The sequence below is a fragment of the Apium graveolens genome, chromosome 8 (assembly GCF_009905375.1).
Source record: "Apium graveolens cultivar Ventura chromosome 8, ASM990537v1, whole genome shotgun sequence".
In the NCBI taxonomy this organism is placed as follows: Eukaryota; Viridiplantae; Streptophyta; class Magnoliopsida; order Apiales; family Apiaceae; genus Apium; species Apium graveolens.
Window position 1 is genome coordinate 266352709 of NC_133654.1, and position 16668 is coordinate 266369376.

General features: G+C 34.7%; 4 protein-coding genes across 4 annotated transcripts; 2 read left to right on the plus strand and 2 right to left on the minus strand.

Annotated features, from left to right (window-relative positions):
• Positions 1-217: 217 nt before the first annotated feature.
• On the minus strand, positions 218-2965 carry LOC141677294 (nuclear transport factor 2B). Its single transcript, XM_074483155.1, has 2 exons — positions 2561-2965; positions 218-492 (listed from the first exon to the last, which is right to left on the minus strand). Exons 1-2 carry the CDS (start codon positions 2855-2857, stop codon positions 418-420), a joined length of 372 nt encoding a protein of 123 aa, XP_074339256.1. The 5' UTR covers positions 2858-2965; the 3' UTR covers positions 218-417.
• Positions 2966-4173: 1208 nt separating this feature from the next.
• LOC141676832 (uncharacterized) lies at positions 4174-6187 on the plus strand. Its single transcript, XM_074482553.1, has 3 exons — positions 4174-4312; positions 5361-5517; positions 5961-6187. Exons 1-3 carry the CDS (start codon positions 4310-4312, stop codon positions 6005-6007), a joined length of 207 nt encoding a protein of 68 aa, XP_074338654.1. The 5' UTR covers positions 4174-4309; the 3' UTR covers positions 6008-6187.
• Positions 6188-6621: 434 nt separating this feature from the next.
• On the minus strand, positions 6622-11664 carry LOC141677404 (F-box only protein 6). Its single transcript, XM_074483325.1, has 2 exons — positions 11379-11664; positions 6622-8134 (listed from the first exon to the last, which is right to left on the minus strand). The coding sequence occupies exons 1-2, from the start codon at positions 11531-11533 to the stop codon at positions 6880-6882; spliced, it is 1410 nt and encodes a 469-aa protein (XP_074339426.1). The 5' UTR covers positions 11534-11664; the 3' UTR covers positions 6622-6879.
• A 1109-nt stretch (positions 11665-12773) lies between these two features.
• LOC141676780 (4-coumarate--CoA ligase-like 1) lies at positions 12774-15038 on the plus strand. The gene is made up of 6 exons (XM_074482492.1): positions 12774-13207; positions 13308-13889; positions 13979-14177; positions 14264-14409; positions 14518-14585; positions 14671-15038. The coding sequence occupies exons 1-6, from the start codon at positions 12803-12805 to the stop codon at positions 14927-14929; spliced, it is 1659 nt and encodes a 552-aa protein (XP_074338593.1). The 5' UTR covers positions 12774-12802; the 3' UTR covers positions 14930-15038.
• The last annotated feature ends 1630 nt before the right edge of the window (positions 15039-16668 follow it).

Consider the following 16668-nt stretch of genomic DNA (forward strand, 5'->3'; position numbering starts at 1 on the left):
CTTTAAAAGGAACTTTTATTCTGATATACTTTAGTGCAATGTTTTTTTTTAAATATGTTATTTTAAACAATAACATAGAGATAATTGAGTACAGCAACAGCATACTATATTCAAGAAAATCTTGACCAGAATTTTGTCCGGGAGAATGCAGCTGTAGGTAAATGATTAACATAGAAACCAGCAAATTTGACAAACGGTATATGACTATTTTTAAAAATGACAATCAACAAAGCAAATATATTCCATTCAATCAACCGAGGACAGACATAACATAATAACAGCCAATCATCAAGAATAACCCCAACTGAAATCTTCACCATTTCTAGTTTTAAAAGTCATTGGGTAAGCATAAAATTAAATTTGATAACAAATATAACTGAATGTCTTTTGACTGTTTGAGATCTTCACCAACTAGCTTCAAGCATAGTTCAAACGGAAAATATCATTCAGCACATAAAAGCTTCCCTGTGGTGTAGGCATCAGGTGGAACATCTGGCAAAATACAGATAGTAAGAATACGGTTAGCGAGGTTTAAAAAGATAATCCAAGACGAGACATGGTAAATAAAGTATATATTCAGAACAGAACAGAGAACATTTTCATAATATATTCTGATTGGTGGAGTAACTAGTTAATCAAAGCAGATAATGATACATCCATCCACGGACATAATATTTTAGACCTGAAAACCATCAATGATTAGTATGAAATCCATGTATGAGAACCATGTCTTTCAAATTGAAAAAAACTATAATCACACGTTAAAGAGAAAAGAGCGAATAAAAGAACACTGCACATGCCAGGGTGTTAAATGTGCATGAGAGTGCAATAGATGAAACTTTCAAGTTAATTATTTGATCAAAACACATGAACACCAATACACCATATTCAAAATTGCTCTATAATTTACCAAGTCTGCCTCAAAAGCAGTACTATATCTCTAAGGCTCAGACCATCAGAAGATAATCAATACTACCAGATCAACACAAAGATTAAATCAATATTATAACAGGCTACATCAATACACTCCAGGAAAAATTCCAATTATATTCTTTTGATGAGGAATCCAGTCTTCTTCTCAATTTCTCCTCAAAGGTAACATGTGATTATTTGCTAAAGGTGGCAAAATATGAAAGCATGGTTTTGGTTGTGTTTTCACATCTGATCACTATAATAGTGCCTCCAAAATAAACAACCTTTGGCCCTTCTTTAAAATAGTGACGCCTAGACTATATGCGTCCTTCTGTTCAAGATACAACTTACTAACAATTATCCATGTAAGGATTACTTTTTCCTCTCAAAACACAGAGCAAACAATGCCATTTTCTTGTATACTCAATTACTTAAGACATTTTTTTAATTAAATTCAAACATGCACAAAATTTTTACGGTAAAGAGATCATAAACCCTCAGGTTTTCAGTCTCAAAGTAATTAACTACTATGCCAAATGATTCCCGCAAATCAAAGTCTCGCTAATTTCAGAACAACAGTTGAGATTAAATAAAAACATTTGGCTCAGGGTAATTTAATTCACTGGTAGCATGCTCGAGTATATCTCATCACTGAAAGATGTGGAAGATGCATCATCCATAATTGAACTTTAGTTCAGGAAGCAAGGATGTAATTAGTATTTAAATTGATAACAAAGATATGTCTAATATTCTAGCATGCTGGTAAATCAGATTAAACACCGATGCCTATAACTGACAAGCTATATCACAGATCAATAGACATTAAAATGCATTAGAAATGGACCATTTATGTTTCATTATCAAATATCTCCATTCCCTTGGCAAAATGCAGTATAAAGAAGCACTGAACTTAGCCTCAATAACGGGAAAAAGGAAGCTAAGTTATAAACAAGTTGTTTGACTTAATGTTGACAAAGCTCTAAGACAAATGTTAGGTCTCAACTTAAACAACCGACTCTTGTTTTCGATTTTCTAGGTCAAAACTGAAGTAGAAAAGATCAGGCACCAACAAAATTCGGTAAAAGGCAAGAAGGAAAGCCCTAAAAGGAAAACACTAACGCTAAATTATGGCATAAGAAATAAACATTGGCAACTATTATATATGAATAATTATTACAGTAGACAGCAACTGAAGGTGCACATCCAATACTAAACAAAATAAAAAAAAGCATCAAATACTGAATATTAGATCAATAGTCCACTTTAAGTTCAATCCAATCCATATAGGCACTTGGAAAACCAAATCAAAATCATCATACCTCAAAACTAAGCTACTAACAAAAAGAAATTCACCGGAGAATCCGAGATCAATTAACATACACATAATTCCACCAATCGAAGTCTTAAGCAGTTAGTCCACATCAAGCACATCGAAAAAACATTTAAACTTCCAATAAATAAAAGCAAACCTTAATTGCTCAGTAATAATAGATTAATAGTACTACTTAGTAACAGATCAGGCCACACAAAAGCCCTAAAATAGAGAGAGGGAGAGAGAGGGGGCGAGAGAGAGAGGGATGGGGAGAGAGAGGGAGAGGGAGAGAGAGAGAGAGAGAGAGAGAGAGAGAGAGAGAGAGAGAGAGGAGACCTGACTAAACTTAAGAGCGTGTTGTTCGCCAACAAGCTGGAGATTACCAGAGACAAAAACAAGCATACCACCAGCAGGACCAGAAGGCTGACAATCAACAGTAGTGATGCTATGCTTACACTGCTGAAAAGGAAGAGAAGTGAGCTTAGCAACAATGTTAATAGAGCCTTGAATCTTTTGACCTTCAAAAGTTAACATAGAAGCTTCTTGATATAAATTCCCCAGATTTGAACGATTGTTATCGAATGTTGAGTAGTAGTGCTCAACGAACGCCTTTGCTACTGCATCTGGATCCATCTTCGATCTTCTCGTGTGTGTGTATATCTATCTCTCTGTGTGTATATAATGTGCCGCAGCTAGGCGATGTTTTATACCCTAGCGATGAAACCTGCCCCTTTGCCTCTAATCAACGCTACTTTTTATTTTTTTATTTTAAGCGACTTTTGGATTCCTTTTTCTTATTGTTTTAAGGATATTTTATTTTTTTAATTTTTGGATATTATCCTTTTCTTTTCTTTTCTTATAAAGGACTAAATTTTATTGAAAAATATTAGAGGTCCAAAATATTATAATAAAAAATTCCCAAATATTTTATAAATGATAAATTTTCTCAAATTAATATGGGATCTCACGTGTATTAATATACGCTCACGAATTAAATTACGACATGTGTCATGTCACATAATTTGTAACTTTTTCGTACAAATTTTGGATAACCTAGTATTACTCAAAAAAGTTTTTTGTAAAATTTGATTCATCATTTTTCTGTTGTTAGGTTTATACGTGTTACAATTTAGGTGGTGTTTGGATATTGGAATGAGGTGTTTGGATATTGGAATGAAAAATGAAAATGAAAATGAGGGATATAAGACTACGGCCATATTCAGGAGTTTTTCAAATGGAATGGAGCAAATAATAAGGAGTTAAAATATTTTTATTCCATTTTTAGAGTGTAATTTTGTTAAATTTACATTTATTATCATTTCTTTTTACTTATTTTAAAAATTTGTAAACACAATTATGAATGCAAGTTAAACTATTATAATTACCCTTCATTTGTTTTCCTCCATTTTTAAAACTTGGCAGTAAAGGTTAAGGGTTGATGAAAATCTAAATGACTTGATATCCGGAAGTAAGTAGAAAATAATATACCCATATTTTTTCATTCCAAATTGTTAATTCAAACAATAATTCATGAAATTGCGATTCCAATTCTCATTAATTGAATTATTAATCATGAATAAATGCTCTTTAAATAAATTTTATTCTCGTAAAATTTGAACCATCATTCCCTTATAATTAAATTTATACGTGTTACAAGTAAGTATATGTTTTAAATTATACTATTAATAGTGATAGCCTCTTATCACTATTATTGTATCTGAAATTCGTCATTTTTACTAGGAACAGTTGATTTCGATTTTATTAGAAAACTAGAACCCGGGCCGAATCAATGTTTGGGCCACTAGTTTTAGTACTCCATTATATAATATCGGGCCACAGCCCACAAAAATATTACTTCGGGTTTGAGCCTTAACCAGCCCATGAAATCTGCATGGCAATTGACAGCAAACCCAATCATGACTTGCCACGTACCAACAACACGTGTCCGCTCCAATTAAAATACACTAGAAAAAACAGGTGAACAAACAAGCTGAGAAATAAATACAGGGCTTCAAAAAACAATTTACATCGGAAAATCTCTCCGGCGATTCTTGTTTTCCGGCAGCTCAACATCTCCTAGAAGCCATGGTAATCATTCAAATCCTCATGCTTAATGTTGCAAACGTTTCTTTTTAATAGTTGTGCTGTTAAATTAATTTAATTTAATTGTGGTAAAAATAAAATTAGATCACTCTAATTTTTTACCTGTACAATTCTTGTTTTCACCCTCCAGATTTACGGTAAAAAAACATTAGTTTTTTTTTATTACACGTGCAACTTTGATCTTGATCTGTGCTCTGTTTATTTATAAACGCAATGCAATAACTTTAATGTTTGTTCATTTGAAATATTTATGAATGTTAAAAAGATATTGATTTTATGATTTATGTTGTTTGTTAAGTAACCCGCTCGTCTAAAATCTTAACCGTATATGTATTCTAACACTAATGTTTTCGTTTTGATGTATAGTGATCATATATTTAAAACTGAGCTAGAAACATGTTTCAGCATAAAGTGAATTGTAATCAGGAGCTTGATTTTTGAAATGTAACATGAGTACATGACTAGTTTTTTCGTGGAGTTGATCTCGAAATTAATCTAGCTTCCCAGTGTTTAGACGTTCTTTTCGTGTTTAGCCAAGAGGGGTATTAGCTATAAGCTGTATTGGATCGATTTGTCACATAGTATTGTAACATTCTTACATCTTGTCAGTCTGATTAGTTTAACATCTGTTTTTATAATTGTTTTACTGATATTTTCACGCGTTACTGATTTCTTAAATAGTTTGGGAGGGTCTTTAACTGTCTGCGAAGTTCACATATTAAGATTATAATGCTGTCAGTGAACTTGGCAAAATGATAACTTGAAACATGAAATGGTATTGCTTCAGAGGTTCATGATATTCGATCCGCATGCTGATTTTTTTTTGCTGAACTATCTGCACGCTGTTGTTACTTTTGAGTATGTCCAGTTGAGCAAAATATACATTGTTGGAATTTTTCAACTCATAGTTGTATAGTGCACATTTACTCTGAATGATTTCTTTTCATATCCATGAGAAATTTTTGTTGCAAAAAATAGATGGGCATGACTACTGATGGCTGATTGGATTGTTTAACGATTGGTTTGTTTTCAGACAACCTCAAAGCGACTTTCTGATAGGAAGGTGCAACGATTCCAGAAAAATATCACCAAGCGAGGAGCTGTGCCTGAGACAGTTTCCAAAAAAGGGGACAACTATCCTGTTGGCCCCATTTTGCTCGGGTTTTTTGTGTTCGTTGTTGTTGGATCATGTAAGCAACCTTATTATTTTTTCTCAATATTGATAACTTCCCCTATTTACTTGTTTACTATAATTTATCTCCTGGGTGTTGTATGTCTTAAGTTGTTAACTTACTGCTTAACTATGCTTGTTTTGCACTTTATAAGCATTTGGTCTCGGACTTTTAGTACAGTGGTCTCGGACAGTTATTCAATATTAGTGCCAAGAGGTTGTCTAGTCTTCGAATATATACTGCAGACAGTTTACATCAATAAGATTGAAATGAAATGTATCGCATAGCTAACATATAGGTATACCTTAAGTTATCAACAAGCCATAGGTTTCAATCATTGCCATGCACTCGTGTATGATTTCACTTTCTAATCCCCCTCCCCTCCCCTCCCCGTCCCGCCCCTAACTGGGTGAAAAAGAATTTGGGATCCTTTTTAATTTATTTATTTTTCTATTTTTCAGCTCTATTTCAGATAATCAGGACAGCTACAAGCAGGGGTATGGCTTAACAATACAGCGTGAAAGTTGGCTTGTTCGTGTTAAGAGACACCATCTCAAATGTTACTCGAACGCTTATATACTTTTTCCCTGTACTGTCTTAATGTTGTGTAAACATAGCGACTAAAAACATGAAGTTTGTTTTTCTGTAATTCTCAAGAGCTTCTATCCATCATTGAACTCATTCTTCAGTTTTTGCTTGCTCAAATTTAAAATTTGGGCATTGTACGCTTGCTCTGTTTCAATACACAGCACCAATTTGTTTTTGTTAAAACTTTAACAGGAGATAACTGTCCCCTGAGTTGCATTATCCTTGCATCGCGACCCCCAAGTATGTCGAGTAATGAGTTGCATTGTATCATTTTACCTACAATACAACAATTATCACAGTTCTAAGTTCAACTTGAAACAAGTTTTTCCCCCTTACCTTTTCTTGTGATCTATGAAATTAAAGCAAGTTTTGCATTCTCAACATGCACTATTCAACTGCGAGTCCTTGGATTATCAGCTCAAAACTGCATTTGCTTGAGTGCATTTTAAATCGTCGAAATGGCAAACAATACACTACGGCAGTAAATGTAAACAGCCAAATACAAGATTGCTACCAAAAAAATAGCACAGGTCATATTCAAACTTGATAATATAAAGCTTACATTAAAGTAACGAAAAAGTCTTGCTGCTGATTCTTACACAGCTATGTATCAGCATAAAGTTTTGAAACAAAATAAGAGCATCCAGATACAAGAGATCGATTAACAACCGCGTCTTCACTATAATGCAGACTGCAATGGTGAAAGTATGCAACCTGTTTACAAAGTAACTTTGTGTCTAATAGAATCTCGCCTACTTTCAGTCAGGTGTTCATAAGTGTAACAGATCAAATTCATACTGAATTTGAGAAGCAAGGGTGAAATGATGTACCACATGAAATCCACTTTTCTTTTGATCCATGAGGCAGCACGCAGCGAGGGACCTTCACCCACTGCCTCTTTGTTACATCATAAGTAACTATACGATTCATGTGTTTAAACTTAAGTGACAACATGAACAACCCATTGTTGCCCAAGCAAGTCATCCTAATGTGCTTTCCGTAAAACTCCAAGCACCATTCATTTGGCATTCTGTCAACCTCCTTCCATAAAAGAGTCATCTTCTGCAACTCCCATATGTATACACAAGTGGCAGCATTCTTAGTCAGTAACCCCACAAGAAATATTTTTCCATCACATTCTGCAAGTGTGTGATCACTCAGATGTTGTGGGGCTGGGACTATAAATTGCTTCCAAATTCCTGTCTTCATATTATAGCTCAAAATCCCTTCAGGGTCTGAACGCATGAAGTAAATCAACCCATCAACACAAACTGCCTGCGAGTTGAAGTTAAGTGACAGCGGAAGCTTAATACTGGAGGGCATGCTTCCAGGTTGTATCCAAGAGTTACTCCTGGAGTCATAAACTTCATATTCCCCATCGCAACCAACCCAAAGGATTTTATAGCCACCGCTAGAGAAATTTTCATTCAGAGCCATCCCCACAGCAACACGTGACCAAACTTTAATTAACCTAGGAGGCAACTCTTTGAAAAATTTTGTGAGTGGGTTGCAGACGTAGAAACTTCGCTTTCCAATATCAAGAAAACAAACAAGACCCCCAGCTGAAGCTATTGGCAAGACATTTAAATTAGTGGGTAGGGCAGCTACTGTAGGGCGGTACCACTTCTGCAAGGCAGGGTCATACATAGCCGCAGCATCTACATTTTCATGAGTAACAGTGTAAAACCAAGGTTGAGCCCGCGGTACTTGATCACACTGCCGGGAGAAGCTATAAGATGTTGGCAATGAATCCCACTTGCGACATACTGATCGAAAGCGGAAGAAAGAGGCTACAGGGAGTCTTGCAATGACTGCTTCAAAAAGATCTTCCGGAAGTTCTTTCCAAATTTGGTCTTCCATTATCTCAACTGGATCGGTCGTTCCAATCAGTTCTACCCAATCTAGATCCTTCCGGTTTCTTTTTGTGGGAGGCTTGCCAGGATCAAACATCTCGAAATTTCCAGAACTTTCAAGCTTGTCATTTCTTATTGAAAAACTGCAGCAATCATCTTCATGCGAGGTATCATCAAAACTCAGAGAACACCACCTGCCGAAAACATTTCAGCACACCAATTATTTATATAATATTAAGAAGGTTTTGCCAAATAAGTTGTCAGAATTAATTACCCTCAGGTAGGTAGATTTCAAACTTCTGATAAAATGAATATATATATATATGTGAACAAGTTACAAACGGAGCTAAATTCGTATAGATATAGCAACTAAGATTATGAAAAAATTATTCCTCCACCTAACTCATCTAAATTAAAAAACGGTTTTCCTATGGTGTGCCCATGGACACACCATAAGCTCTTAGGTGGCATTTTCTTATTGGTATTTGCCTCATTAATAATAAAGGAACCCCCTATATGCACAAAAATTCCCACCATAAAAATAAGACAACTCATCAAAAGTGCATAGACTTTAGTGCTTAGGGTGTACCCATGGGCACACACTACAAAACCCCATTAAAAAAATACATCGCCCGAGCCAAATTATGTAGGCAATCAGCAATATTTCAGCCAGCAAATTCCACAATGAAGTCATATTAACACCAAACCCCAACACCATAAACATTGAATGCAGGGGGCTGAAAGTTTGATTTGGATTGGTCGAAACCAAGTAAGATGCACAAGTCCTTGACGGAAATTAGGAATAGTGGTTCCTGATTACTACTTTTCCCATAATGCCAATTTTTTTTCCATCCTCACAGTCTAATCAAATCACCTTTATTCTTCCTGTCAATTATCCCTACCAGTAATTAAAAGGTTTATTAGTCACAGTATTAACACAAAATTTACTAGTTTTTGAAATGTTTATTACTTCCAAGTCCAACATCAACAGAATTTTACAGGTCATTCAAATGTTTATTACTCGCAATGTCAACAGAACTGCTAATGATACCTTTTTAACTATTGCAACAATTTAGACATGCTGCAAATTTTTATGACCTGCCATAAAAGCCAGTTCACGATAAAAATGTGTTAAAATAAGGACTCACTAATAGCCTGGTGGTAAGACTCCTTCCCCCTCCACCGTGACCTAGGTCATGGTATAAGTCCTTAATCCTCCCCCCTCTTTGCAGGAGTGCTTATTAATCTAATGCATTGAAAACTTTGTAACATAAATACACCCTCACCCCCCACCCCCTGAAAAAAAATGTGTAACGCCTTCTAAGAGATATATTGTTGTTGAATCTAAGACTCTGTACTGGCGTACTGAGTTCTTACTGTTCAAGATTGAAATTACCTAAAGTTACATGAAGAAACAACCTATAAATCCATCATTATTAACACATATATTGGGTACTAGTATATGACATAACTGTAACATCTTACCAAGTACCTACGCATTAAACTTTTGCACACTGAACCTTGAAAAGTGAGATTTGGTGTTTAAGCCATGTTTTGTTTCTTCTATTTCTCTATGTTCTGTTATGAGAGACTTTAAATATGCAATATGCATCATAACATCTATGTATAAATTATTAGTTCGTAACACGAGGTACAAATCTCGCTTATATTTATAGACTATTTTGTGGTATTAGTATAACATCTAAACACATTCTATGCTAATCTTAAAGGAAATAAAAAATGTTAATAAGCTTAAATCTAGTGCAATACTTGGTTCTTTGTCCCAAAGAGTATCTCTTTAACTAGATTTAGTAAGGTAGAAATTATTCAGAGAATAGGGTGAAGATTTAGTAATTCAACACATAAAAAAAGAAACTAATAACCACATTTTTTGACAAAATTAAACATAGTTATAGTTAATAAAAAGAATCTTTGTTTTATTTCTTATAATTGCTTAAACAAGATTAAAAATTTCACTAAATTATTGTCCTTTTGTACTATAGATAGCAAGCAACCAAATAAAAGAATATAAATAGAAACACATTGAACGCTGAAGTCAAATAACTTCAGTCTGTCCAAAACTTTTTTGTTGGACTCCAGTTCTCCATTCTCTGAATTCAAACAGCATTTTGTAAAGATATGGCCAAGCAAAATTAGGATCGAACAAACAGCCAATACATATTATGTTTGCTAGAGGCTGACTCTCATATCAATTCATGCAAGTGGACTCATTTTAATTTTATACACTTGGATCTAGTTGTTAATTTTAGGTATTGTTGTAACCGTCTAATTTTTAGTTTGTCCCTAGCTAGATCCCTGTCAAGTTTAAGCTAGTATTATGTATATCAGGATGATGAGTTCTAAGTGTGCTTTTGATGTGTACATGTATAATACCACTATTAATATAAATTTCAGAAACATGAATACAAAAATCAAATATCAAAACACTTTCCAGGAAAGGTGAAATCTGTAAGCAATAAACATGATTAAAAGGTGCAAAGGGTAGCAGAAAAAATACATATTAAGATGCCATTATAAATACATATACATATATTAAACCTAGAAAAATAAGATTTGGTATTTAAGCCATGCTCACACTCTTTTTTCTTCTTTCTCTGTGTGTTTCTGCAGATAGTCTATTATATACGCAGTAAGCATTATAAATTTTAAAAAAGTTCACAAAAAGACAATTTGCAGTATAACATTTCTGCTTAATTAATGCCAATCTTTGCAGTATAATTCAGTTTAAGGAGACCTGCTAGTTAGTATACCCCTAACTGAAATTGCATTATGTCAAATTTAGCTGTACGTGTATGCATACATAAACAATTAAGTAGTTACCACAAGACGAGAAAACATACGAAGCAGCTAATCGTAAAAGCCAATACAGACAGAATATCCAATTGGACATTGCAAAAAGGCATTTCACTTATATGGCTGTTATGTGCACATGAAAACAAGGATCGATGGCATATAGAAACAAATTAGGGAGCATCCAAGTAACCTACTAACTGCCATGTGATATAAACACGAGCCCTAGGTTTCAATGATTAACAAATTGTATAAAAATCTAAAATTTTGCTAATCGATTAAGAACACACAAAAACGGAAGTAAATAAAGCAAGACCTAGAACATGATAAAGATGCAGAGATAGAAATAAATTCAAATAGAGATAGAGAGACGGAGATAGGTAGGGGAGAGAGGGAGGAGAGAGAGAGAGAGATATGGGAGAGAGGGGGAGAGGGGAGAGATATGGGAGAGAGGAGGAGAGGGGAGAGATAGAGGGGGGGAGGGAGGGGAGGGGGGGAGGGAGGGGAGGGAGAGAGAGGGGGGGGAGGGAGAGAGAGGGAGGGAGAAGGAGGGGGAGAGGAGAGAGATATGTAGGGAGAGAGAGGGAGAGAGATATGGGAGAGAGAAATGTAGGGGGAGAGAGAGACCTGGAAGGAGGCAGGCGAAGGAGAGGGGATACGTTTGGATAAGTAATATTGACAAGAAAAGGAGAGTCGTAGTCGTCGTCGGTAGAGTCACGGCGGTCGGCGGCGGCAGCAAGTTGAATAAAGTCGTCGAACTGGGCGATGATCTGCTTCAACATCACATCATTTTAAACGACTGTAAGTAAAAAAGAGGACCCTCTAAGCTCTAACTAATCATACACCTTCATTTTATTTCATTCATTCACTCCTTCACATGCCCAACTTTTTCTTCCTTTTCACCTTTGCCCCTTTCCTACTTTTCTCACCTATTTATTATTTTATTTTATATATTTGTTGTTATTATTACGAATACAAGAAATAATAATTCATACAGTAGTAATTATCACATTCTAAATATTCGTTTCCCTTTTCCTCTCTTTACTGCAACTTAACCCCAAAAGACCCACTCGTGTCATCATTAGAGTTGTTAGTACTAGACCCACCTTTACAAAATTATCAACAATTATATTCCACAAAATTAGTTAGTTCAAAGACTTCAAACTAATTTTGACTTGGTTTAAATTTTTATTGAGTACGAAAATTTATCGACTATATAAAAATTTGTATAAATTAAATAACCTCGAATTAGATTCATATATTTATATTGAATTTTTGAAATACGGTGTCAAATTATTTAAAATCAAATTTTGATACACAATTTAACATTTTTAACGGTATCATCAAATTTAATACTTTTAATATTATCAAATTTTGATACTTTTATGACATATGTTATAGCATATCTTGTAACATATGTATGATTCAAAATCAATTTAATCATCAAACTGCCGGAGAGTTCCCATTTAAATCATACATATGCTACAACATATTATGCCCGAATATTGGTATGCTATATTACAGAAATCGTATGTGCAGTTGGATCATTTGCCAAGTACTAAATTTGCATAAAAGCACCTTGAAATAAGATGCATTATCCGTAGGAAAGGTTTATAAATCAAGGATTTGTCCAGTGTGTGCCCATGGCCATATGTTAAGCACTAAAATTCATAAATTTGGAATATTTTGATTGATGTAATTGTTGTGAATGCAGGGTCCACCACTATTAAGAAGTGAAAATCAATCAAAACTGACCAAAATTATAAATATTTGTGATTAGTGTATGTCCATGAGCACATCACAGAGAAACCGATAAATCAACTAGAAACTGCAAAAATATACTTCTTCTCTGGGCTAAGGCACTTGTTCTCAGAGATGCCTCACCAATTTCTTACCTAAGTGTGCTTCATGACAATCTCATTTCTAATGTGATCAACTCCCAATGACCTACTAAAAATGCATGAATAATCCGTGAAACAGGACTCAAAACTTACTTCAAGTCTCCTATAAGAGCAAACCTATTCGTTCTTCACATTCATCTACAAACAAAAATGGCATCAAATCATGAAGAACATATTTTTAAAAGCCGATATGCACCAGTTCCCATTCCTGATGACATCACTCTACCAGAATTTGTGCTTCAAGATGTTGAGCTGTATGCCGAAAAGGTTGCATTTGTGGATGCTTTTACAGGAAAAGAATATACTTATGGCCAAGTTAATAGAGATGTTAAGAGGTTTGCCAAGGCCTTGAGATCACTTGGCCTAAGAAGGGGACATGTTGTGATGGTGGTACTTCCAAATATCGTCGAGTATCCGATTGTTGCTCTAGGAATTATGGCTGCTGGTGGCATTGTTTCTGGTGCAAATCCAGCTTCACATGTGTCTGAAATCAAGAAACAAGCTGAGTCTGCGGATGCCAAGTCTGTTGTTACTGATGCTGCAACATATGAAAAGGTATGAAAAGTCGCGTATAAAATGTAGCATAAAATTTACAAGATTGCAGTACTTTTAGGTGTGACATTTTGGCTAAATGATGATTTGCTGTGTATAATAGGTGAAAGGTCTGGGACTACCTCATGTTATAGTCGGTGAAAAACGAGTAGAAGGTTCCATATATTGGAATGATTTGCTTGATGCAGCAGAGCGAGCAAGTGACAGCATCATGAATGAAAAAGTGCAACAATCTGATATATGTGCTCTGCCATTCTCCTCAGGCACCACAGGGCTGTCAAAAGGTGTAATGATAAGCCACCGCAACTTGGTAGCAAATCTGTGCTCCACTCTCTTCAGTGTAGGTCCTGAACTAGTGGGAAATGTCACCACATTAGGCCTTATACCGTTTTTTCATATCTACGGGCTTACTGGAATCTGCTGTGCTGCAATGAGAAACAAAGGGAAAGTTGTGGTGATGGGTAGGTACGAGTTAAGGACATTTCTAAATGCACTGATCAAATATGAAGTCACCTTTGCACCAATTGTGCCACCTATCATCTTGGGACTGGTTAAGAATCCCATTGTGGATGAGTTTGATCTTAGTAAGCTTAAGCTCAGGTCTATCATGACAGCAGCTGCCCCTCTTGCTCCAGAAATTCTTGCTGAATTCGAGAAAAAATTCCCAGATGTTGTAGTCCAAGAGGTATGAAAACTAAGTAACTATGCTACCTTTCTCGTTCCATTCCCTTTTATGTATTAAAATCATTGAATCATCTTCACTTCGGCTACTAGGCATATGGAATGACAGAACATAGCTGCATTACACTTACACATGGAGATCCTAATAAAGGCCATGCCATTGCAAAAAAGCACTCAGTTGGCTTTATACTTCCTAATTTGGAAGTGAAGTTCATCGATCCTGATACTAACAATTCTCTCCCCAAAAACACACCCGGAGAGATATGTGTAAGAAGCCAATGTGTGATGGAAGGTACCCTATTTAGTCTCGAGCTGCATTAAACAATCAGAAACATGGTTAAATTATCAATTACTTCATCTGACAGCATTGTATTACAGGATACTATAAGAATGAGTATGAAACTGCACACGCGATTGATAAAGAGGGGTGGCTTCACACTGGAGATATTGGCTACATTGATGATGATGGGGATGTGTTCATTGTGGATCGCATTAAAGAGCTAATCAAATACAAAGGGTTTCAAGTAAAATATTGTCTGAAAGATATCATATAATCATATAGGCCTTGTAACATAAATAAACTGCAACTCCATAATATATTTATTCAGAATTCTGATATGTTTCATTTATAGGTTGCTCCTGCGGAACTAGAGGGCATTCTTCTAACACATCCTTCAGTTGAAGACGCCGCTGTTGTGGGGTAATCAGTTACAGACTCTGCAGATAGTAGTAATATGAGTGAATGCTTGTGAAGATTATATATCGAAAATTTGTGAAAAATGCAGGTTACCAGACGAGGAAGCAGGAGAAATACCAGGTGCATGCGTGGTGATGAACATAGAAGCAAAAGATAATGAAGAGGAAGTGATGAATTTCGTAGCCTCAAATGTGGCACAGTACAAGAAAATCAGAGTGCTGCAATTTGTAGATTCTATTCCAAAATCATCTTCGGGGAAAATAATGAGAAGGCTAATCAAAGATAAGATGATTCAAACTATAAAGAGCTGCCCCAAAACTGCTTGTCCTCGAAGGATTGCAATCTAATAATTTGTATAATGGATCATGATGTTTTCTCCCAGATTGCCTTGCATGGCTGATTACGAACTTGTTTAAGCTTCTTTCTACGTAATGAACAACGCTTGCCTAGTCTAAATTATCGTCCTTGATCTCATTTAGATGCTAATTTTCACTGGGCAAATTGTTTGTTTCACATGCAATTTAGCATTTTCCGAAGACATACCAGATGCTGGTATGAATTCAGTAAACTTGAAAACCTGCATCATGGAACTGGACGGATGATAAACTCTTAACCAACTGAGTTATCAAACCGTGCCCGCATCATCTTTTTAAAATTATGAAACTATATGTGAAGGTCTTGCTCCAGTGCTTTTAAAAGGGTGGATCAACTTATTATCAGCTGTGTGATTGATCAGTGATCACCATGTTTTATATACCTCCAGGCTCCAAGGCCTTTGCCTGCATGGCTGATTGGAGGGGTCTTATCCAGGTTGTTTTAGCCTCTTTCAGTTTAATTAGTGTATATATTTCCCCAATCTTAAAAATACGATTTCATATTGCTAATATTTTCGGCTGAAAATCATCTCTTGATTGTTGAAATCACAGATAATTTTACCAACATATAAATACAAGGATATTCAATATATTTGTGTTTTTAAACCATTTTTGAGCGAGATCATAAATACCTTTCAAATTTTGAAAATCAGTTTTGGTTCTCATATTAATTATATAGTTAGAAAGCTGAATTTTAAGTGATCATAAGACATATTTGATCAAATTTTGAAAAATATAATTTTTTAAGTTAAACTAATTTTAACTTATAAAAAACTGATAAAGAATTATGTGGATTAAGTTATGATAAATATGAAATCAATTTCATTTTAACTTTAACAAAATCAAAATTAGTGAGGATTAAAGTGGTTTAACTAAAAATATTCGTCCAATATTTATTTTTATCTATTTTTTTCGTCTATTTCTAACTTTAATTTTCATGTGTAACTCATAATTTTCATATTTAACTGAATTAAAAATTTAAGGGGATCAGATGACCTTCTTGCAATAGTCGTCTTCAACAACATCGAGCTCCGTGATTTTTAACAGTATTAATGGTGTAAATTCAAGTGGTTTTGGTGGAAGAATATTTGCTTGTTTTAGTACATTTTGGCATATATTTTTTTTCAAGACATGGCTGGACTATCATTGGTGTTACAGATTTCGGAAATGGGAACTATTCGGTTGAGTTACCTATTTATAATTTATCGGACGATTTTAAAAAATCGGATAATTAATCGACGATTTATCGAAAATCGGTCAAACCGAAAAAATATTTTTGATCGATTTTTAAACAATTTATCGGCGATTTTTGAAAAATCAGCCGATTTCTATAACAGAGACTATCAGTAAACCTCAAAACTTTTCACTTTTTTATCCTTGTCAAGGTCATTATTTTTATATTATATTGAACAGTATGTTTACTTTCTGTTTGTTGTTGCTGGTAATTAAAAAACTAACTTCATTATTATCAAGAAAATGGGCTAAGAAAAGACCAAATGAATTGACCGGAGTTTACTTTTATGTAAAAACTTGGTCTTGAGTCTCCCCTTGCGTTTGTAACGAGGCATGAATTTAAAATAATCGGAAAGCACGATAACGAAGACAAAAATTATTTATAAAAAAATTGTTTTCATATAATATATCATGATTTAAATGGTAATATGAAATAATTTAATCAGTACTATTCACAAAGTAAATTTAGGAACCATTTT